The sequence below is a fragment of the Falco punctatus genome (genome assembly GCF_963210335.1).
Source record: "Falco punctatus genome assembly, chromosome: 10".
NCBI classification, from domain to species: domain Eukaryota; kingdom Metazoa; phylum Chordata; class Aves; order Falconiformes; family Falconidae; genus Falco; species Falco punctatus.
The window spans coordinates 32510914-32535661 of NC_137590.1; the positions used below are offsets into that span (position 1 = coordinate 32510914).

Genomic DNA, 24748 nt, shown 5'->3' on the forward strand with positions numbered 1-24748 from the left:
TGGACACGTAATGGTGACAATTCACTGCAACCAAGAGGCTTGCACAAAATGCCCCTTGGTGCAAGGGCCGAGTTTTTGCAAGAGGTACCAATGGAAGCCACGGCGTTCCTACAGAGGCCCAAGTGCTGTCTAAAACTCCTGCATTTTTCAAGGCTGATTTAGTGCTTAACTATAGGTGCACAGAGGTGAGGTTCAGCTGACCCTCTAGAGTTGTCAAGACTGATACTGATGAACGAAGGGACTTCAAATCGCAGGAGTCAGCTTCGGGAGACAAAACAAAGAACATCCTGTTTTCGTGATTGAAGTCCTGTGCACTGAGATACCTTGTTTATATTAAACTCTGATTAATTTGCTCTTACAGTCCCTAACTTTGCCCTGCAAGTGAACTATCCTCATTATTCTACTAAAAATCACACCCCCAAAGGGAAAGACCCAGGCCCGCTAACAGACCCTTTCTCAGAGAGCATGCTACTGAGGCAATGCATATGCAAATGTATAGCCAATCATCTATATGGACCTGCCCTTCGGGCTGGGAAAGCGTGGTAGGATTTTGCATGTAACGTCTGTAAGACCTTGCAGATCAAGGTTGCAAATTTGCGCTGCGGCACGCTAGCTGTGTTTGCTAGCAGCCGGGCTTGCGCAACTCCGTAGTAAAACAGCACCTCGCCTCAGTGTGCGGGACTGGCGGCACTGCGGGAACGGACCCTAAAACGTGAGAGAAACGAGCTACCAGAGCCGTAGCTCCTGTCACCGGGAGTGGCTGGAGCTGCGGCCACCCCTCCGACCCCGAACAAACACCTTTTCCTTCAGCGTAGCCGGGGCCGGCTCCGTTCGCGCCTATAGCCGGGGGACGGGTCTAGAAATCGCCACCGTGGCCCAGGCCCGCGGAACCCACATGCCGGGGCTCCCTTCAGGACGGTCCAACGCTAACCGAGGCGGCCCGGGGCTGAGGCAGGGCTAGGGCAGAGGAATCGGCGTGCTTGGGGCCAGAGCTCGCCCACCGTACCGGTCCCCTCAGCGCCGCGCAGGTACGTTCCCGCCTCCCCCGTGACGCGAGCGGCGCGCGAGCGGCGCGCGGCCGGGCCGGGCCGGGCCCGCCCCCACAGCGACCGCCACGTTACCTCCTCGGCGCAGGCGGCCGCGCTGGCAGCACGGCCTCTCGCGCAATCTCGCCTCGGCGGCTGGCGACGCCCAATCAGAATCCTCCGCGACTCCCAGGCGTGGGTCAGGCCCGACCAATCCCTACGCTATGAGGGGCGGGACCCATCCCCATGGCAACGGGAGCCGGGGCCGCCGGAGTGCTGTGGGGCTGTCGCGCCGCACCGTACCGCGCCGCAGCGTGCCCTGCCGTGCCCTGCTGCCCCTCAGGAGGACAACCCGAGGGGACGCCCCCTTCATCCCCGCGCGCAGGAGACACCTCGCCCTTCAGAAGCAGCGGCTACTCTCCCGCCGCAGCGGGACGGAAAGGTAGTAGCATCGCCCGTCCCAGGCCGCCTGCGGGGCGGCGGTGCCACCCGGCGGTGGTGGAGGGGGGCCGCGGGAGGCCCCCGCGGGCCCGGAGCTGGTCGGAGGCCTGGCGGCGGGGCAGCTCTTGTCAGGGAGAGAGACGCTGGGCGCCGCCGGCGGGGGGACGCGCTCTCCTTCCTGTCAGACTTGAGAAGGCGAAATAACGGTGGTGCGGGCGGGAGCGGGAGGGCCGCCCGCCGGGGCGCGGGGCTGTCTGGCGGGAACGGCTGAGGGGACCCAGAGCGGCCCGCCCCGGGGGAGGGGGGCGGGAGCGGCTGAGGTGACCCAGAGCCGCCCGCCGGGAGGCTCCCCGCCCGGCAGCCCTGCCGCCCGCCCCCCTGTGCGGGCCCGCCCGCCGCCCTCAGCGGGAACGCGCCCGCGGCTCCGCGGCACGGCCCGGGAGCGCCTGGCTTCGCAGCGCCAGCAGGCACCCGTGCGTACCTGGCGGCAGCAGCGGCAGCTGGGCTGGCTGGGAATTGCACAACCGCAGGAAAAACTTGGGCTGCTTTGCCCAGGAGGCTAGACTGGTTTCACTAGAAAGGGTATAGCTCTGCGGTATTGCGCTTACTGTAACACAGCTGGAGGAATTGGGTAAAATATTGCTTCATGCTTACTGTAGTGCAACCGGAGGGGCTCGGTAAAATACTGCTTTATGCTTACTCTAGCTGGAGGAGCTAGGTAAAATACTGCGGTGTCCGGCTAGCCGCCGTGCTCAGGAAGTATTCTGGAGAAGGAAAAGGTTGAAATATGTTTGTAGAGGGGTAACTTTTTTAGTTGAAATGAACACGGCTGTGTTTTTCAAAAGAGTTTGCGTTCCGCAATGCTTTTTAGTAAGCCTGTAGGAGAAAAAACCTCTGCTGTTTGAGTTGTAAGTATTTACTGTGGAGAAATAACACCTAGCGCTTTCAAAATTAGACCATCACAGTAACAACGAAGCACCAGTATGCCATGGCATCAAGGTCATCGTGGAGCTTGGTTTGGGGTTTTTTTGCCATGTTTTCTCCTGCTCTAAAGAAAAGTCCTGTACTTGACTCGGTATTGGCGCAGCTCTACCCTGAGTTCTGAAGTGACTGCCTGTCTCAAACTAGACAGCATCATGGGAAAGATTCCTACTCTAAAGACTGGATAGGAGGTGCAGAGCCACTCACAGATTATTTGAAACCAGTTTTGTTGTAACCTTTATGGGCTTCTGTTTAAGATCCACAAAGGGTTTAAGGAGAAGCCCATGTGAGTGCCTGTGAGCACTTAAGATGGACTTTTCTTTTACTGTCACCTGCTACACAATGACCTTGTATAGTCACAGTCCAACATCCACTACAGGCCACAAATTATTAACCTTGATTTCATAAAGTACCACCAAACTGTGATTATGTATTTTCCCATTTACTTGCTACTGTAATCTTTGGGATGGTGGCAGTATTTTATTTTAGAATAAGAAAGTTACTTATATATAAGTAATAACTCTGTCTTTGAACAGCTGTGTTGTAGTAGAGCTCTGTGTACCTCATTCACTTCTAACCAAGATAATTAACATTTAAAAAAAAGGGGACAACAAAATTATAAATTAATATTGCCTGTTGGGTCTGCTTAAAACTTCCATTAGCTATTGGATGCGAAGGCATCTAATGTAGGCGTTGATGTAAATTTGCTTGTGACTTGATGCTATAATACAGCTTGAGATACCATTATTCGATACCTGACATTATATTTAGAAAAACCCATCAAGAAATAAAACCTAAGCAACAACAACAAAAATAATTATATTTTGACAAGACTAAGGAGAAGTTTCCATAACTTGGCCGTGTAGTAATGGTGCTGCTGCTGAACATAAACTTTCAGTTCACATAAGCCAAGTTAAAGGTCGTCTGTCAAAAGCTGCCCCCAAGCGATATGTATATAACTGAAATTGTAATCATGGAAGGGGAGAGCTGTAGTTCTTTGAGATAATAAAAAATGTAAAATATTATTATATTGACTCAAATGTCAGAGGTGTGGAAATAATATTGACTGATACTTTTAGTGATATACTGACTAAACACATGCACTTTACAAGAGAAAGATAAAATCCTTTACTGTTAAGTTAAAAGCCGATATCAGTGTTGCCTCTATTTGAGCTCCTGTGCAACGAAGGTGTTTATCTAGTGAGGTATTGTGCTCTTGTCTGTTTGATTGCTCAGTAAGTAGAAGAGTCTTTCTGAAGTTCTTGTTAGGCAGTAAGAGACACAAGCCTTCTGGACAGGAATACGCTTGTATGTAGCTAAAAACATGGCCAGGTACTTAAGCCAAATTGGATGAAATCAGAGGCAAAATTATTGTTAATTTCAACAGGTTTTGTTCTTGTGTACTATTCATTCTTCCAACTGTCAAATCATGTAAGAAACTACATTTTATTAGAACCTTTTGAATCATATTCAGTTGTATATATTAATATTCATCATAGGTAATTCAGGAAAGATATAGACCCTTTTAATGAATACATTTCTTATGCTTTGTATTCTTTATAAAACATATTTGGATTGCTAAGCAGGTAGAAATTATGCAAATTCTGGAAATAAGTGTCGTTAGGCAGCTATCATTAAGTGTCTAAATATTTTTACATCTGGCTCCATATCATTAGATTTAGATTTATCCTTGTTAGCTATTTTCTTTCCAAAGAGAAAAAAAAGTACTTTGAAGTTCTGGGGCATTCAGGGTTTACTTTAGCATCACCATTCGTTGCTGACTAGAGCAAAATGCATATTAGTAGAATAATTGAAATACTTTTTGATTTGAGATTAGAGTTTGAGTAAATATTTTGGTTGCATGTAGTAGCATCTGTGAAACAAGGTTGCTTTTTACACCAGCACTGAAAATTGCTGTTCCCAGTTATACAAAATGAATTTGCGAGATTCCAGGTGTGCTGTTTTGTTCAGTATGGGAACTGGATGCACGATACAGGAAGCTACATTTGTAGTGGTAATTTTTTTTTTATTTGCTTTTGAAGTTGGTAAGGGTTTTATCAAGTATGCATTGAACTCAGTACAAGGTTTGCTTTGAGTATTGGCTTCATAAATCATTTTCTTTTGAGCCACCTTTACTGGAAAGAACTGATAAAATGCAAGTTCCTTTTAAAAACAAGACTAATATGTCAGCATTCTTCAGTTAGTAAGGTAGCTTTGTAGACACTGATAGTAATTTTTCTGAAACAATAATAGGGAAGTTTCTTGGAGGCCGGTAGTACTGTGTGTATGTGTGTTTGTGTGTGCGCACAGGTGTTTAAACAATGATCCATTAACATTGCAGCAAGAATTAAAAACAGTTTCCTTTTCAAACCTTACTTGACAGAGATAAGCATGTGGAGCAGCAGCCCTAGGTTTTGCTTCTGTGCCATCTTTATTTCTGTTACAGTTGCATTGTAAATAGTACTTGTTTCTTTCCCACTTGAGAATTCATAGTTTGTGTTACTATATGGTATCCCCCAGCATGTGGGTGACTCATTTAATAGAGCAGCTGAAGTGTATTTTTTTAAAAAAGGTTCTGTCAGCAAATGTTGTACTACACGCAGTTGAGGCATGCTGTCTTTTCTGAGAAGCTGAAAAAAGAAGCTGTTCTACCAGCCAACTTTTAACTGTAAAGAGAATGAAGCAGATCAAGTGCAGTGAGAAAAATATAACAAATACAAGTAAAAATAAATTAATTTAAGCAAAGTGAACAGCGCGAGAGGAAAGGATTCTGGTGCCTTTATGTACTTAAATCATACTGGTTTATATACAACTCTTTATGTACAGTATTAAAATGCTTCCTGAAAAAATAAGGAACGTCTCCTAGTGCAGAGAACTGAGCTGGATGTACTCTAACAAAAGGTTAGGACGGCATGTCCAGGATGAAACCTGTTAAATGATGGCTAGAAAAAAAGAAGTGACATCCGAGTCATGGGGTTAATGGACAACTTTGACAGAAGAGGAAAAAATGCTTGAAGGATAGTGAGAGGAAAACTGTTCCTGCTTGTGTGGGTGGGACATTTACTGAAAGACGAGAGAGGAAGAAATGATGATTGCATATTAGCTTTTAAAATGATGAATTCTCATTTGGGAAGAAGAGTATGCAGGTGTCTGTATTTTGAAAGGTAACTTGTAAAGGGAAAACTATTGCAGATTGTAGCCATTTCCCTTTCCATGTCATTTTCTGCTCATGGCTTCAATGAGAAGTCTGTATCTGGAGGACTGGTAAGTTAGTGAAAAGGCTTCTTCACCACAACCAGAGGTTTAGCTTAGCATGTTGCACTTGCTTCTGAAAATTGTTGCCACATTTTAGGCATGCTAATAACAGATTAACTCGTTGGCCTAACATAGTGAAGAAGATGCATTAACAAGAGCCTCAATGACTTTTCATCATTGGTTAAGGTATGATAGCTTACAGCATCTTTGCAGCAAGTCCTCCTGAAAGAACAGGGAGGAACCAACACTGATATTTCAGGGATTTCCAGACAGAAAATATGGCAGAAGAATGATCTGTTTCTGCCTGATTTCAAACATTTAATTTATTTTTTGTAAGATTTTGAGGGCTAATCAATTACTATCTTTGCAAATAATTTTTAAAGAAATGGAAACCCCCATAAAATTAAACATTCTCAATTTAAACTGTGATATAGGGACATGTATATCACTATTTCAGAGAGGTGAAAAGATTGAAAGCGCTGAAGGGCTAGTTCAAACTGCTGAAGGAGTACTTTACATAGTTCAGATATAATATTTGTAATACTCTCATTTTAGTACTGAGGTTAGAATATTCTTAGAAAGGTGAAGATTAGTAGATCTATTTTATCTATTTCCTGCATATGAAGATTGTTCCTCTTTCCAATGTACAGCATTAAAATAGGAAGTCACAGTTCAGTCTTGACTATAGGGACTATCCTGCATGTCCACACTGTATCTCTTCACTTTCATATCAGATACAGGAGGTGTATGTGAAATTTTACAAATAGGTAGGCTTATTTGTGTATTCTATGGGTCAATTTATGTTTACATTGCCCATTATGATACACATGCATTTGGCAAGTACAGACATGCAGTGTGACACCTAGAATATTGTGCTGTCATGCTTCATAATTATCTGCTGAGCCTCTACATGTGCAGACACTATGCACTATACACTGATATCACTACATGTTCTTGCCTATCTCAGTTTTAGAAAATTTGACATTGGGTGATACTATTTTAAAAAGACTTGCGCTTTGGTAGGAAGCTGGTGGAGACATCAGTACCAAATTATGCTGTTTTCTGGGAAACAGGTATTATGTTAATAAAAAGTAAATTTTCAGTTTTATATTATAAACACCTGGCAGTTGTGTAAGATAGGCATGCTAATGCTGTGTTTAGCCGCTTGTGTTAATGTTGCTAGAACAAACTTTAGAAGCTGCATTTTGTACTTATCTTTCAGAGCCCTTTATAATTCAAATGTCCGATCCTGTTCCACTGAAGTTGATAGGAATTTATGATTAACTTCAGTGAGATCAACATCAAGGTTGCTGGCAGACAGCCTGCTTCTTTTCTTTTCCAATTGTATTTTCCTGTTCATGCAAGTACATTTGTGGCTCTGTTTCATGCTGACTATCTCATACTTCGGGCTCTCGCTCTGTTTTTTTAAAATACTTTATACTTGGAGAGGTTTTTATTTTTCATTTTCCCTGAAAGCTCAGGATGTTGGCTCTGTTTATAAACTACAGTATTTGACATTTCTAGAGCACTACTTTTGTGATTAGTTGTCTTTATGTATTATAAGTAGAAATGTTTGTTTATCCCTCTAGGAAAGATGAGATTGATTTCTGATACAAGCAGATCAGGGTTGTGCTACCTTTTCATCTAGGTGAGCTACATGTCTTTGACTAAAATCACTTAATTTCCAGGTGGCAATTGTAGCATTAGCTCTGTCCATCTGTCTTTAAAAGTAACTAGTCAGCTGGGCAGATTCATAACAATTTATATTTTTATTACACTATATAGTAGTAGGAAGAATAGTAATAATGCTGGGCTCCAGTGACACACCCATGGCAGGGCACGGGGAGGTGTGCTGACAGTGCATTATGTGCCACTGATGATAATGATCAAATTGACGTTGATCCTCTTCTGCAGCACTATGACTGTCTGTTCACTTGGTGGCTCCTAGTTCTTACAGAAGAAACTACATCCCTGGGTCAGACACACAGATTTGCCCTAAATTGCTTGGGAAGGGAGAGGCATCCAGGAGTGGGTTTCTCAAAAGTCAAGAACTCTTGAAGGTAGCTTGGTAACAGGCTGAGAGTGGAATTAACTGTTAATAGTAAAGTGTTTAGTGGAACAAAAACTGAAACCCCAGTTTTCTTCTCATCCTGCCTCTTGTCACTCTTCCCTCTAGTTGCCAAAGTTGAGAATCATGCTGAGTTTTTTCTTGCAGCTGATTAATATTAGAATTTTCAATAGGCCTGCTTTCTCTCTTCTAATACCTGTCAGAAAAGAATGTGCTCAGTGACTCAGTTGTGACTTTCACACTCTAAAGGCTGATGCATGTCTTAGTCACCTGCATTTGTTGGGGGAATTTGGCCGAATATGGTCTTGGACTAATAGATACCTAAATACAGTAACTCTATCTGCAGTAGGTAATTACTTGTTATTCTAATACATGTATTTCCAATTTACTTGTTATAGCACAGATTGTGTAAACAGTTGGGTTCCTCAAAATGCTACAGGAAATACAGTGTTAAGCATAGTAGTCTGCAAAGTCAGCTGCAATGATAGAGATATTTTTGCTTATCTGTTTTGGTCTTCTCTGCTTTTAATCCTTCCTGGTACTTGTGGATTTTTTGGCCGGTTCTATCGAAAGAGCTACGATAAAAACACCCTGTGCACAACCTGAAACAAAACATGCCCGATGGGCAGTAGATAGCCTTCTTTTCAGAGCAGCTTATTACAGCAAATAGATGTGAAGAACATAGTGTGATATCATCCAGTCTCTCTCATTATGTATGACAGCATGTAATTATAAAGGTTGTTATTTCCAAGGGAATCCAAATTGCCCATGAGCACAAATCCCACAGAAAGTCAGCAGATCCAATTGCACTTAGTTTGATTAGGACTTCTGGTAGATACCTCTGCAGTAGCCGGCAGAGCTTAGTTTAGGATGATAGGGCTTCAGGTGCCCGTTCCAAATTTGCTGGAGATTAGTATTCCCTCATACGAGGTTTGGCAGACCAACATGGTTGCTTCTGTCTCAGTTGTTTCAGTTCAGCATGGATTTTTTAGGTTTCAGTTTGCCTGAGTAGTATGGGGGTGTGCCCCCCTCCCTTCTTCCCCCCGGCATAAACTAACAATCCCCATCTCCACAATTATGCACATTACTAGAAGTTGTAGGTCAGCAGTTTTAAAAAGATTATATATGTCTTTAAAATGAGTCAAAGAACAGGTGTCATTGTTGAAAGTGTTGGCTTTTAGTAATTGCTGTAGGCAGAGTGAATCTATGCCAAAACTATGGCTGGCAGAAAAGTTTCTGGCTTCCCTGCCATGGTTGATTTCACTACATGACCTGTTGGTTTTACATGAAATGAGCGTGCTCAAGTAATAGCCATACATGATTTTCAAAACCACTGGTTATATACCTTACATAACTTGAGTGCCTTATGGTAATATTAAATTAATTTTATTACTATAATTTTGTGTATGTGAAAATATACATTCTGATATAAAAATGTTGGGAAGATACTTACTGATTTATCAGGCATCCAAATGTTGTTTGTTTTTTGTTTTTTGTTTAAATTGCCAGAAGCTACAGTTTCTTGAAATGAATACTTCAAACATACATAACTTAAAAAAAATATTCTAAAAATACTAGGAGTATAGCTATTATAGTCATATACTTTATAAGTCCCTTGGGTTTTATTAGCTTTGTTTCATATCTGTTGCTTAGACTTCCTGCGTACTTACGGCCTTTCACTTATGAGCTTACTAGGCTGCCTCGTTCATACTCTGGAAGAATTTCAGCAAGATGGATTTTTGTTTTACCTGTAAATTTTTTGACTGTGGTGCTCTGTGTTTAAAGAAGTTATTGCCCAGGCTGTTTCTCCAGAATCTCTCAAAGTAGATTTTGAGGTTCAGTTCTCTCTTACTAATTTTTTTTTCAATACACTTAGGTGATAGACACTGAAACAAGTGTTGACCTTACTTTTACTTTCTTTCCTGTTTCTTTCATCTGAAAAGGAAGGGATGCTTCCTCAGAACTGTATCTCAATCTGCTTTGGAAGTGAAGTATCACCTTGCAAATATTCTCAAACCAAACTACAGAATTTATAAACCTTTCTTGTTAAGAAACAATGCTCGGATAAAATCCGTAGCATAGCCTAGGCCACCCAAGGTTGTTCTATTTCAATTCAGATATTAAAGGACTGGAAAAGCTTCAGAGAAGACTAACAAGCATGATCAAAGGTCTGGAAAAGGAGTCAGTAGGTAAGCTAGCACACTTTAGGCTAGAACAGTGAGGACTGGTATATGATCACGGTTGGTGAGCTGTAGTATGGAATTGATAATTAAGAAGTTGTTACATCTTTTCAAATGCAAGAACTTAGGGGGTCATTGAATGATGTAAATGGATGTCGGCTTCAGAGCAGAGATGGTTCACCCAGCCTGTGTTATCTGTGGAACTACTTGCCATGTTTGTCATGTTGTAGGTAGTCGGTTACAGAAACATGTTTTTCTGTTTCTGTCCAACCTGCTGCATAAGTTAAGTTCTTTCCACTTTCCATTTGTTGTATTCAAGCCTACATGGTGATCTAGCTGTGTTTGTATGTTGACAGCTATATAAAAATGCCTAAAATAACAGACACCAGTGTTTAGAGAATGACTTTTAACACCAGGCATGGCAATCTACTTTTGGAAAAAAGAGGACAAACATTAGGTGATGTTGCCCATGCAAGACAGAAAAAATTAAGTGACAGTAGGGTGATGGTTGCCTGCCAGCTAGAAGAACTGATGGCCTGCATAATATGTATTGACTTATTAATGTTGTCCATGCCACTGATAAATAAAATGAGCTGTGTCACTAACAGACTCCAACTGATAGCTCTAGTTCAGGACCTCCCAGCAGCATTGTTAATCCTTCCTAGTAACCTAGCCTGGCCTGAAGATCCAGTATGAGGACTGGCAGGGAGACTTCTGGGCAAGTCCATTAACTTGGTGATTTGGTTTATAAAAAGTCATTCAGATAGTACTGGAAAATACTCAGTCTTGGCATCTACATCAAGATTAGTAGACATGAAAACCTAGCATTTGTTAGTTATTATCATTTCCTGAGATTAAATTCTGTTGAAGTCACAAACGTAGGCACAGCATTTATACAACAATATTCTGTAAAACCATCTGAAGTACCGGAACTTGGGCATTTTTAAAAGTGATAGTGAATGACTAACTCCTTCATTCATCAGTTCTATAGTCCCTGCAAGCCACCAGCTTCTGTACACGTGTGGGAATTAATTTACTAGTTCCAGCAAATCAATCTGGGTTTGGGATTTTTTTGGTTCTGTGGTTGTTTGTTTTATAGGGATGACCTAGAGAAGCGTATCAGGCTTGCTGTTGTGGGTCTGGCAGTAGTGCTGACACTGAATCCAATGCGTTCAGTATGGCAGCAACAGTGGCTCCTGCTATCCCATCTGGTAATGATCAGATGTTAGTCGTTTTTTAAATGAAAGTAACAGTTATTTGCTATAACTGTGCAGAATCCATTTAGGCTTTTTTTTGCTGAAGATGTGATTAAGAAAAACCATTTTCAGAGAATTCTTGTTATTCTTGACCCTTTGACATATAAAACAAAAGATGGATAGATGGGTGTATTTTTATCTCCAGCTATTTCTTCATCCCCAACAAAAGAAAGAACATCTTTGCACATCATCTGTGCATTTCTCACTTTTTTTCTTAAGAAGAGTGCATTCTTTTAACATAATAAATGTATGAATAAAGGGTTTCAGGAATGTTTAATATTGAGTAGGTACAGTTATCTACATTTATTGCCTTAATAAAGGGGCAGCTTAATCCAAGCAATAGTAATGCTTCACTGTCAAGTACCAGAGCATGTAGTCAGGAAAACTGGCATTGACACCGTAATCAGTTTGTCCCTCCTACCCTGCTAAAAAGAGGTTTGCTGCTGGCGGACATAAGTACTTTTAATAGAATTACTTGCATGACTAGTTACAGCACTTCCACAGAAATTCTCCTTGTATCAGGTACAATTTTGATTTGTTTGATTGTACGTATCTTAAATATTATGTCTTCTTCTTTGACATATCGAAACTAATTTTAGACAGTACTTGACTGGCAACTTTCACTTTCCAGGAGGTGATTTATATTATTAATGTAATACTGGAGTTTGCTTAAGCTTTTGATAGAATATCCAGAGACAGTGGACTGTCATAGGCTGAATTGTCTCAAGAGCCTGACTTTGCTGTCAGATGCTGGATTACCATCATTATTTTTCTATCTGGATTTCCTGTACTTGTGCTGTTTAAATATTCCATCTTACCAGTTTCTGAATGAATTGAGCTATTTTTAACCAAATTTGACAGAGGGGGAAAATACACAGTTCAAGAACTCTCAAAAGTGCTCAGTGCTCATCAAACTATGTGCGAGTTAGCCCCGTATAAGACACAAAGAAAGTCTAGGGGAAACTGGCTTAATGCCTCAGCAACAATTTCAGGAAGTGTGAACACTTTTTTCAGGAATCTCTGTCAACTTGAAATACGGGTATAACACAGATTAAAATTATTTTTCCTGCAAATAAACTTTGGAGGGGATCTCTACTCCAGATTAGGCAAACTACTCCATTGCTGAAACAAAAACTACTGGCATTGCTACACTAATATCTGATTCAGTGTCCATGATTATCTTCAGGAGTTTGCCAATAATTTCAGCAAAGACATGATCAGAGTAGGAACGTCACATCAGTATTAGTTATGCAAGACTTGGCCATCCTAAACAATGTATGAACATTGAGTGTTCCCACCTGTTATGCAGAGCTATTGATAATACCTCAACATGTTAAAAACCTCTCACCATTTACAGTACAATTTAGGTTTGCCACAGAACTGTAAGATAATCTGAAGAAATCTGCTTGTGTAATAATGACTTTTAAAAATTAAAACCATATTTAATTCTTCGAGTTTTAGTGTTCTTTGAGAGGAATAGAAGATGTGGGATGTCGGTTATTAAAGGTATTTATATAGGAACATAAATATATTTTAATCAGTACGGTATGGTAACATTTTTAATGTTAATTTTTGTAACTTGGTCTCATTTCAGATGAAGTGGCTATCTGTCCTGCCCCAACAGTGTATTTTGCTGATGACATGTCTCCTAATGGTCTTGGAAGCTGTACCTATAGACATAGATAAGACAAAAGTCAAAGGAGAAGGCCACGTAGAAGGAGAGAAGGTAGAAAACCCAGTAAGTGTAATGAAATTTATCTAATTAGGTATTTTTTCCTAATTGTTAGTAATCTGGCTATAGCAGATTGCCTTCATGAAATTTAGTTGTTCTTTACCGGAGTTACTTTCAGGAAGGAAACTAATATTAGCTGGTATTCTCATACAGTCTACCATCTACTTTGGTAAGGTTCCATTTAAATTTGTTGTCTTTTATATTTTTTTTCCTGTGATCTGCTAAAAGTGAGGTGGCACGTGGAAGGAATTCCCCAATTTGCAATAGGAAGGATTGCTAATGTTCCGCAGAGACTTCTTTCAAGCAACTGAGTGGTAGCTTAGGAAATTCCACTCAGTGATTCCATTTCGGTGTTTCAAATAGAAGAGTAATGAATGAATTTCACTGTTTAAAAAAACCACCAACACTATATTAACATGACAGATGCTTCTGTATTACATGGATTCTTAAACACGTTTCTCTTCCTTGTCAGTTGCTGAAACAAATGAGTCATGACAATAAGTTGTTATAGGACAATGATGCAAATGAGAAAAAACTAAGCTATGTAAGAGAGTATAATGCCTGTGTTGCTGAGACTTAAGTTTCAGTTTAATCACTGTATTTTAAAAAAATGAAGTGTTTGGTAGTATATTTTCTCAATTTCACATTCTTTTTTTGAAGGATACAGGACTTTATTATGATGAATATCTCAGGCAAGTAATAGATGTCTTGGAAACAGATAAGCATTTCAGAGAGAAACTCCAGACTGCTGACATAGAGGAAATAAAGGTAGGTACAAAAAAAGGAGTTAAATTAAGGTTAACTAAATCCATAATCATGACCCATGTATGTTGTATTCTTTCTTCCTTTTTCTTTTTTCATACTCCTCTCAATTTTTGTGAGCTTAAATTTCCTCACCTTTGTATTTACTTAGGTATTAAGAGTTAAATACCTAATACCTAAAATCTAGTAAGAGTTAACTAGAACTTTGTATTTAGTCAAGGGACAGCAGAACTTCTGTTCGTTAAATATCCCATAGCGTAGCATAACCCCCCCAACAACAACTTATACTTGAATGCATAGTTTCTGCCTGTCTACTAAAAAGCTGCTTTCAGACTTCGTACAAGTAGGTGAACCTTCCTGTACATCAAACCAGCTGCAAGCGTAGCTCTCACTCACTTGCCTGCTAAGTAATTTGGAACACCATTTTGAACATAGATGTATATTGGCCTTCTGAGGTTAAGATAGTATGTCACAAATGAGCATGATGGTATGGAAAAGAATGACAAGGCAGTCAGATTTTAAAGTCTGGGGAAATTGAGGAGTTGTGCGAGAAGTAAAGTCAGTGTATTTAGGAATAAAACAGAACTCTGGCTTTCTCCATTGCTGTCCTTTCTTTTGTGCAAATCCACAAAGCACTCTCTCCTAAACCTCACCGCATTCTTGTCTTTTCAACTTTAGTTCCTGGCTGTAGGTGGTGGCTGTTCTGCACTCCCTTTTATGAGCTAGAAATTCAGCAAGGGACAGGTAGGAAACTAAAGAGGAGAACCTGCCTTTTGCATTTCCTTTAATCCCTCATGTTGCCATTGGCAGCTTTTGGCTCCTTTTTGTTCTGTGCTACATCTAGTGTAACCCTTGAAGATTACTATCCATTTCCAGATCCTGATGAATATTCTTGCAATACATGTTGGTGGCTGTTGCTGTGCTTGTACCCTCTCAGGTCTTACAGCAGTCATCAAGTGGGTGAAGAGCACATCATTTTGTGTGCATCTCACAGTTCTTTTGAACTAATTTGATCAAGAAATTTGTCACTTAAACATTGTTAGGTATTGCTGCTTCAAGGTCATGATTTTGCTCTTTGGAGGAGCAAGATACTTAGAAATTCTCTTTTCAGAAAGCTTTTAGGATTCCTGTTTCTATAGCCATAGGCTTAAAAAAACTTGAATCTCCTCTTTGAAAAAAAATTGAGATTCTTATATTGTGGGCTACAGTATTGCCAAAGACTGCCACTAGTCTGCTGTCCTGCAGCTCATGTCTAATGGGAATCCTGAAGGCTACTTTCTTCTAGTTTTTATACATAACTTCTGTTTTTTGACAGAGTGGAAAACTAAGCAGAGAGCTTGATTTAGTAAGCCACCATGTGAGAACACGGCTGGATGAACTAAAAAGACAAGAGGTGGCGAGATTAAGAATGTTAATTAAAGCTAAAATGGATTCTGTTCAAGGTAAGAACACAAAATTTAACTAGGTGAGTTAAGAGGTGGGATTGTGTTGGAAAGGTGCCCAAAGTCCATCAGTTATGCTTTGTTTGTTGTCAACAATGACTGTAAGCTGAAAGTGAGTGTCCTGTCTGAGCTGGCCTATGTCCAGTAAAGACCCATCTTTAAAGGAAACTGGGGAGAAGAGAAAAGCCATCAATGTTTTATAAATAACTAAATTTGATTTTGGCAGGGGATTTTTCAGATATTTCTAATTTTTTTCAACGTCTTTTTGTATTTTTGTAGACTACAGATTATTCACTGAGAACTAGTGATACAGTAGGACTAGGTTTAAGAATACAACATGACCTAGCATTTCATGTCTTTATGGAGTAGAAAACAAATTTATTTTTTTAGAGTCAGCTAACATGGAAGTTTTCCTTTTCTCTTTTTAAGTTCCCTTTCCACCAATTAGAGTTACTGTATAAATTTATAACAAACATTAAATGTTTTGATTTAGAAGATAATTCTTCTAATTTTGGGGGCCATTTTAAACTACTGAATAAAGAAAAACATTTGGAGTAAAAAAAATTCTCTGTAGAATTTTCTTAATTGCTAATGAAATCATACAAACTCAGGCAATTTTTTAAATAAAGTATACACATTTCTAATGAGTGATTCCTGTGTGTTTGTGTGGAAAATGGTGCTATCCCTTTTTATTTCTTATTACTGAATAATTTTTAAAGCTTACATTTAGAACTAATTCTGTAAATTTCTCATTAGTGGTTTCCTTTTGAAAAGAATTAGTTGCTCATAAATGAAGATCCTGATGATAGACTATATCATCTTGTTTCTGAAATGCTGTTTTTTCACAAAGAAACTCTAACAAAAAGGGCTTAATTAGCTTATGTAGAGTATTTTTTTATTAAAAACGTTTGCAGTTTATGGGGAGGGATCACACTGAATTGAATAGGTAATGCATCAATTTAAAACGCTCCCAAGAACTGAGGATCTGTCTTCTGGCTAAGCTAAACTTAGAGCTGGCACATAGACTGAAGAAGCAAGCATGTGCAAATACATGTTTATGGGGATGTTATTAGGGTTAGGAAAGCATCAGAATAATTTGGGAAAAAAAGATACTCACCTTGCCAATGAAGTCTTTAGGTGCTACCATAGTATAATTTATGAATAATAACATAGAGTTGGCTGAGGGTGTCACATCACCTTTCTGTCCTTTGCTTTGTTTTAATGAAAGTTCTAGTCCGGAGAGTACAGTTGACTGGTAGCTAGGCAGTGCAAGCCAGCAGTAAATCATCCACAGGAGCCAGTGCATTGCCTCACATACCTGCCAGACCCCACGTTCATCTTCTTCCTCCAGCAGCTCTTCAGCTGCCAAGAGTCATGTCTTATGTTCCTGTTGCAGGCAAGTGGGCCAGTGACATCATGGTGACACTCGCAGTAAGCTATTTGACTGCAGCTAACAATACCCAATTGTGTAGTAATTTTGTGTATTTTTAAATTTTTTAGTCGTTTAATGGACTGGTTACTTCTAGCCCTCTCTACTTCCATAAATCAAGAGTAACTAGATCTGTTACAGCATAAGTGTGAGATCTTACATTTGGGAAAAAACAAGAACGGATTATTGCAGTTCAGAATATTCAGATGACTACTAAGATATGAAAACATCAGGAGTGGGAAAATGTTTTGTAAAATTTATAATCAGTCCTGCCAGTGAATACTCCACATCACATACAACTATGGCCAAATTATCTATGAAATACAGCTGCATCTGTACACCTAGGCAATGTCTTGGAACATGTACAAAAGAACATTGTACAGTAACAGCAGGCAGAGCTGTTTGATTTGCTTTTATTTGTTCTGCTAATCTTTTCCCTTATAACACCACTAATATCTTAGTCTTCTATCTGATCTAAAAAAAGAAAAAAAAAAGCATGTAGCCCCCCCTTGTTCTTTTCCCTCTCAGATGATCAGATTTTTTAAAAATCAAGCAGTTTTGAGATTATATTCTGCATATATTCAGTCCTAATCCAGACGTGGTTTTAAACATTTTCAGCAAGATCGTGGTAGACTGATCACTACAGAACAGTTGAATGTTAGGGGTTGGGTCACAGATAATGCAGTAACGTGACAAGTAAATACTGTCAAATAGAATGAGTCTTTTCCCAAAATACAAGAAATGGAGGAAAATGGATTCAGGGGCTGGGTTTTTTTTGTTTGTTTGATTTGCTTTATTTTAAGCCTATTATTACACTTCTAAAAATGTTTCAAAAACAGGTGAAGGTGCATATATTTCAGCAGAAATTACGATCTCACTAGAGAGGAATGACTGTTGAAATCTGCCCCAGTAAGCATTTGTTGTTTTGTGACAATACAAACACAGCCTTGAGTGTAAAACAAATAGCTGGCCAAAGAACAACATGTACAAAATTTTTCCCATTTTTTTTTAAACAAATAAAATATGCTTTGTTAAGCCATCTGGTAAAAGCTTGTAAAAATTGTTATACATATATCATAGTGTATGCTGCTTAAGATAGCATTGTTATCTAGCATTAGCAGTCAGAAACCATGGTAACAGCTAGGAAAGCCTGTTGTAAAAATGTGTTTTGTTGTTAGTGCATTGTGTACTGATACTGTTGGGTACCATTCCTGTCATAAGGAAGAGAGAAATGTTTGCAGCTTTTAAGACACAGGACCTGACTGTCCACTGTCTTGCACTTCTCATTTTGCATAAATGAGTATCTGCTTATCTGATTGATACAATTTTACACATATTGTACATACATCTTTGGCCAGATATAAGCCATTTGCAAAATGTACAGGGCAATAGAAGAGTCAGACTTCTCCCAGTTCAGGAAAAAGATGCAAGTTGTTAGCTTTGATACTGCACATAACTTCAACTATCTCATTTATATAAAAGAGAATAAAATACTTTTCTTAGTTTGTGAAGCCCAAATTGATTGTCCTTTTCCTTGCTGAAGCACAAGCCTTAATTAATGTGTGCATGTTAAATTGTGTGCAATGCAACACTGACACATCAGAAGGAATATAGTGCAAACAGCTATCAAGTTTGCCGATGTCCTTCAGGAAAAGCAACTTTAGAAGTGTTGCTATAGTTTCCTCCAACAGTTAAAAAAATCATCCAGTCCTTAGGGAGCCTCAGGTACTTAAAAGGCACAAGCTCCCATATCAAAGTTTTTAACTTCCTGACTCACTTGATTTCAAACTTATTTTAATGTTTTACATTGTATCTTTCTCTTTCAGACACTGGCATAGACCATCAGGCTCTCCTTAAACAGTTTGAGCACCTGAACCATCAGAATCCTGACACGTTTGAACCTAAAGACTTAGATATGTTGATCAAAGCAGTGAGTGCTAGATATAAACTACTGTGGGGTTGTGGGGTTTTTTGCTTTTAATTATTATGCTTTTTTCCTCTGGTAAAGGCAAATCATTTTATATATACCACTTTTTTTTTATAAATAACATGCAGTTTTCATTTTCAGAGAAGTCAGTTGTCTCCATTGCACGCCTGAAAACTGTTGTCAGCATTATGCTAAAGAGCCTATAAATTTTGGGGTGGCATCTTAACAGGCTTGCATTCAATGTGCTAATACAAAGAATTTCGGGAATAAAATGCAGCTTTCCGGGAGCCTTTAAATTAAGTAAAGCTTTGATAGGGGTACATTTTTACCAAGTGTATTTTTCTGATTTCTATATCTAAATTTATTATTATTTAGGCATCTCACAGAATGACATGAATAATCATCCCTAAACTAGCCATTTGAATTTTGGGATCTATTATATATACGTCAAGCTGCAAAACCACAGCAGAGTAGAATTTAAGATAACAGTATTATAAATTGCATAGGCTGGGCATGGCATTCAGTGCCTAAATTTTAGCAGATTCAGTATCTATCATGGGGGTGTGTGTGTGTGTGAGTGCATGCTTATTAAGGGGATGCAGTTAAGCTAATCAACTGCTGGAAAAAATATGCTTCCCAGGGGGAAAAATAGACTTTCATCTCAGATATCCTGTAGAAGGGCACTCCATGTCTGACATGAGAATTTGACAGTTTTTAAATTGTCAAAGTAAATTGAAAGACAAGGTCTATTTCAAGCTTTCTGTCATTTTTGTGGATTATTTTACCCTTGGAAAACTTAATCTCAATTTTCTGTAAGATTATTTTTTTATAGAGATACTGTAAATTTTCTTGCCATTTCTGAGTATCACTTCTGGGAAAATCCTGGTTGGCTAAGAGAAGCATATCCTCAATGGGGCAGTTCTTTTTTTTTATTTGGTCTTCTCATTTCTCAGCTGAGGTATTGATAGTGTGTCATGGGCATTTTAGGGGGTCTTTGCTTTGGAATTGGTTTTGAAAAGTTATGGTGAATCTGAAAACTAAAATATAATTGAGAGACTGTTTCAGGTATAAACATGTTACTTTGAAAAGCACTAGCAAAACATCATTTAATACCTTGAGCTGTCTGTAAACTCTATACAAGTCTTGTCAGAAATTCTCCCCTCACACCCTTTGTCTCCATATAATTGGGGTTTTTAATTTAATCTGTATTAAGCTACTGCAAACTAACTTCCATTACTAATGAAGGCACTTCTTTCATTAAACTGTAAAATAAGCTACAAATGGTCTTAGTCTGAAGCAAGCAAGGAGTTAATGGTACTATTTGAAGCTGCGCTTAATTAGTATGGGACTTACTTGAGTTAATTTATTATTAATTGGTGAGAAGGAAGGAAAGGAAGACCTTGATGCCTCTTTAAAGTACTGTGTAGCTGCAAAAGTCATCTAGCAGTTGAACCCTTGCAAATCAATTTCTGTGAAAACAACAAAGTGAGGAGAGGTGTTTCTGCATCACTGTCACATGAAAGGAAACCCCCAACTAGTCTACTTCATGTTTAAAAGGAGAATGGCAATATGGCCAGCCTTGCCCACAGATGTGAACAATACAGTGGTTTTAATGTCATTTGTGGTAATGTATTCGTGTGGCATAATCCTATGTCTACATATATCCGTATTTTTAGGCTACAAGTGACCTGGAAAACTATGATAAGACCCGCCATGAGGAGTTTAAGAAATACGAGATGATGAAAGAACATGAGAGGAGAGAGTATTTAAAAACACTGGATGAAGAAAAGAGGCAGCGAGAGGAATCCAAATTTGAGGAGATGAAGAAAAAACATGGAGATCACCCTAAAGTTCACCATCCTGTAAGGCCACAGTATATTCTTACATGATTGGGTGGTAGCTTTCCTTTCCAGAGAGAAAAAGCTAATAAAGAGAAGGGTGTATTTTGTTTGTTCTCAGCATTTGCCTCTTCTCATGGATGAGGGAGCAGACTGTGGGAACAATGCTGAGAGCATTAGAAAACCCACTATATATACCTCCTTTTTTTTTCTGTACAAGTGTGCTATTTGCTGGCAGAATTATTACCTACAAAGAAGCTAAAACTTATGAGGAGGAAGCCACAGTGGTATTCAAAATTGTAGGGATGCCTTCATGGTGTGCCTGGCCTGAAAGGAACTGCATCATGGTACTGTTTACTTTAAAAAATGCAAACTAATTTAACTTCCTTCAACTGTTATTTCTAGATGAGTTTGTGTGGCCGTAACTGATTATTACGGTTGCTCCTTTCCACAGAATGTGCATTTCCTTGACATACCCTCTTTCCTTGGGCCTTTCTGCCTAATGAAGGTATTAGACCTGACTGAAAGGGCATTAAAGAAAGTTCCATTGATTCTATTTGCAACATGACTAATCAGAAAAGAAAGCCTTTCAGAGAAACCGTAATGCAAAGATAATGCAGAAAAATTACACCTAATCATGTTTTGAATAGTTTTTCTTTGTAACCAATCTATAGGGAAGCAAAGATCAACTGAAAGAGGTGTGGGAAGAAGCAGATGGACTAGATCCTAATGAATTTGACCCCAAAACTTTTTTCAAATTACACGGTAAGAGGTTTAGCTTAATTTAATGAACAAGTGAAGTGACTTTCTGTCACCTTCTGCAGAGGGCAAGTTTGTTTTATCCTAGGACAAAGTCTTATACCTCAAGCAATTTGGATGAGTCTGAAGAGTATAGGAGAGGGAGAGTGTGTGTGAAAACCTGCTTTTCTACCATCTCTGCAGATAAGTGCCAGACACTCATTATCTTTGGAATGGTCATAGGAGTGCAAAAGCTCTTCAGAAGTTGCAAGATCCCCTTAATAAAACAAAACCCAAAATGTCCCCCAGTCCTGCCTCTGTATTTCTGAGCAGTGTGCAGCTAGAAACAATAAAAAATAGTAGCAGAGATGAGGATGCATCTCAGTGGGCATTTTGCTTTAAATGTGATTATAGAAATGTGTAAACTTAACATTCTGACATTGTTAAACGCTTCATAATAAAGTACCCTTCATCGGATCCTGCCTGGTGCTGGGCTGTGAAGGGTTGAACAGGACACAGAATTTGACTAATCCCAAAGATGATCATTTAACTGAAGTGTTCTAGCTTGAGTCTGAACTGTTATCTTGGTTTATAAAACACATGAATGTGTATTGTAGTTATTCCACCTTATTTTTTCTTTCTAGAAAGAGATCTTGAAAGGTAATCTTCTGAAAAATTTTGGTAGATTTTTTGGTGCAAATCTTACCAAAACAGAAATAGCTGAAATAACCTTTTGCTTTAGAACATAGTATATAAAAACTTTGAAGCTATTAAATAAAAATCTTGCATAACACTCATTTGAAGTAGGCGTTCTCTTTCAGTTTCAGAGGTAGTGTAACAATATTCAGAGTAGAATGTAGGATAAAAGTTAGTTATCAAGTATTCTCCTCTCAGAATTTGACATGAAAAGTCATTTTACAGTGATCTCAAGTGCTGCATGTTTATATAGACTTTCACATAATTATTTTTCCTTTTTTTTTTGAGAGAGAGAGAGATACTATTGGTTAACAAAGCTTTTCTACAGATTTTTGTTGCTCAGTCTATTTACAAATTTAGTTGTTGACTTGGGACAACTTGTTCTCAGCCATATTTTTTGGCAATTGCACTCTGTGCAATCCTGTTGTGACCTATTTCAGTTTGCTAATCTAAGAAGTAGGGAGATTGCTCCAGACATGTTCAACCAACCAACCAACCAAAAATGGCAATACAGTTCAGCCAGTGCCTAATTAAAACCTAACCAGAAAAAATGACCTATGTAATCAACATCTTGTTAAATGAGGTTTTTAATCCCATGAGATATGTATGCTGATACTTATTGAACTCAAGGAAAACTATTACATCTATTACTTTCTGTACATACTCAACTTGTATTTTCAATGCTTTTTTTTGTAGATGTCAATAATGATGGTTTCCTGGATGAGCAAGAATTAGAAGCCCTGTTTACTAAAGAGGTAAAAAAAAATGTTTAGGAACTTAACTTGTTTCAGTAAATGGTTACAGGGATGTGTCTGTATTTTTTCCAGGTATATTTGAGGGCTTTGAACTACAAGTTAAGAGTATTCATGCCAAACTTTTTGCATCCTTAATGTTTCTACAGAAGTGTAAAAACTCATCAGCAGGGAAAATAAAGTAGTTGAAGCTTAGGACTCAGACACCAGAGATCTAGTGTTTATGTATTTCTCTGCCACAGGCTTGTCTGAGATTTTATAATTCATCTGCAGGATAGCTATACCTGTATAAATGGCAATGCAGAGAGCTGCACTCATGCTCTGGCTAGGTGCAGCCTGGTAGAAGTTCTGAAGTTGGGTAGCTGTGCTCATTCATTGCTTATTAACAAGTCATAAGACTTGCTGAGAGAAAAAGGGTCACACTCCTGTGAATTGGCTCAAAGGCAGCACGCTCTGGAAGTGGCTATAGAAGTTTCACATATTTTATATCTAGCTAGTGTGGAGCACATGTAAAGTTTTTAGTCTTAAAGTTAGTCTTAAAATTTCTTCTAGATTTAATGAGTCAGGGAGGAAATGTGCTATACAGTGTATATAGAAGTTTATAAAATCAAACGAATATAATTTTTTAAAAAACCTAAATTTGAAAATGCAGATTTGTAACAACACTTTGCCATAATCTCCTCTAACACAATGAAGATATACGGCAGTCTTTTTTCACAGAATCATGGCATCATTTAGGTTGGAAAAGACCTTTAACATCATCAAGTCCAACCGTTAACCCAGGGCTGCCAAGTTCATCACTTAAACATGTCCCTCAGCCCCGCATCTACACATTTTCTAAACACCTCCAGGGATGGTGTTTCCATCACCTGCCTCCCTGGGCAGCCTGTTCCAGTGCTTGATCACCCTTTCAGTGAAAAAACTGTTCCTAACACCCGATCTAAACCTCCCTTGGCACAACTTGAGGCTGTTTCCTCTTGTTCTGTTCCTGGTTATCAGGGAGGAGACACCGACCCTCACCTGCCTGCAGCCTCCTTTGAGGTAGTTGTAGAGAGCAAGAAGATCCTCCCTGAGCCTCCTCCTCTCCAGACTCAACACCCCCAGTTCCCTCAGCCGCTCCTCATGAGACTTGTGCTCCAGCCCCTTCCCCAGCTCCGTTGCCCGTCTCTGGACACGCTCCAGCACCTCTATGTCCCTCTTGTAGTGAGGGGTTTAAGAACACAGGGTTTGAGGTGCAGGCTCACTGGTGCTGAGTACAGGGGGACAATCATTTCCCTTATCCTGCTGGCCACACTGTTTTGGATACAAGATATGACAGATATTTGACACATATGTCCCACCATTTTGCAGTTTTGTAGTTTAAAAACAAATTACCTATGGCTTAGCAAGCAAAGCTAAATGACTGAAAAAGCTAAATAGAAGCAAACAAGCATGAACTCACCAGAAAGACATTGTGCAAGAGGAGAAGTGGACCATTAAATTAAGCAGTCAATTTGTCTTGTGGTGTCTGAATGCTTACAGGAATGCTTACAGGATCAGCTGCATGCTCTGGTAAAACAGTTATTCCCTCCTGTTCCAGAAACACGAGGAAACTGCCTGCTTTGAATCAAATGTAGGATCAGACTGTATGCTGAAGTCAATTTTACTGTAATGTCCACAGCACTGAATTACAACAGACCACATGAAGTAACTGAAAACTTCATTCATAGCAGTGGAAGGCTCACTTCTTGCATAAATACTATCCTAAAAGAAGAAAATTCCATACACACTCTATTGGAAAAATGGTGAATTCATGTTTTTAGCAACATCTCACACTACTATGCCAAATATGCTGTCATTTGAATGAGTTTACCAAACTAACATTTGCTAATTTTTAATTTCAGCTAGAAAAAGTTTACGATCCCAAAAATGAAGAGGATGACATGGTTGAAATGGAAGAAGAAAGGCTGAGAATGAGAGAACATGTAATGAATGAGGTGGGGACTGATGTTCAGTAGAGCTGCTGATTTCCTTCTGTGTTTAAGAAATACAATCCTCCTCCTCAGAAGCATTGTCCAAGTACAGCAGAAAGGGACAACTTGTCACACATCAAGTTAGAATTCTCAAGCCCTGTCCCCATTTTTTGATGCAAATGCGTTCTGACTAGTTTTTATTTTAAAAGTTGCAGAGAAGGAATTGTGCTGTAGCCTCCATCTCTTGCAGATACTGAGATTCAATAGAAGTTTC

The 24748-nt window shown here is 39.3% G+C and overlaps 1 protein-coding gene across 2 annotated transcripts in view; it reads left to right on the forward strand.

Annotated features, from left to right (window-relative positions):
* The first annotated feature begins 1083 nt into the window (after positions 1 to 1083).
* NUCB2 (nucleobindin 2) overlaps positions 1084 to 24748 on the forward strand; it is a 31244-nt gene continuing 7579 nt past the window's right edge. Inside the window, exons 1-9 of one of the 2 annotated variants that reach the window (XM_080405560.1) lie at positions 1084 to 1467; positions 12801 to 12932; positions 13599 to 13706; positions 15016 to 15142; positions 18398 to 18501; positions 20175 to 20360; positions 21011 to 21101; positions 22467 to 22525; positions 24406 to 24498. In XM_080405560.1, coding sequence (XP_080261686.1) covers positions 12801 to 12932; positions 13599 to 13706; positions 15016 to 15142; positions 18398 to 18501; positions 20175 to 20360; positions 21011 to 21101; positions 22467 to 22525; positions 24406 to 24498 — 900 coding nt within the window. In that variant the 5' untranslated portion in view covers positions 1084 to 1467. Of the gene's footprint in view, positions 1468 to 12800; positions 12945 to 13598; positions 13707 to 15015; positions 15143 to 18397; positions 18502 to 20174; positions 20361 to 21010; positions 21102 to 22466; positions 22526 to 24405; positions 24499 to 24748 lie in introns of both variants that reach the window. The other variant, XM_080405559.1, reaches the window with a different exon arrangement.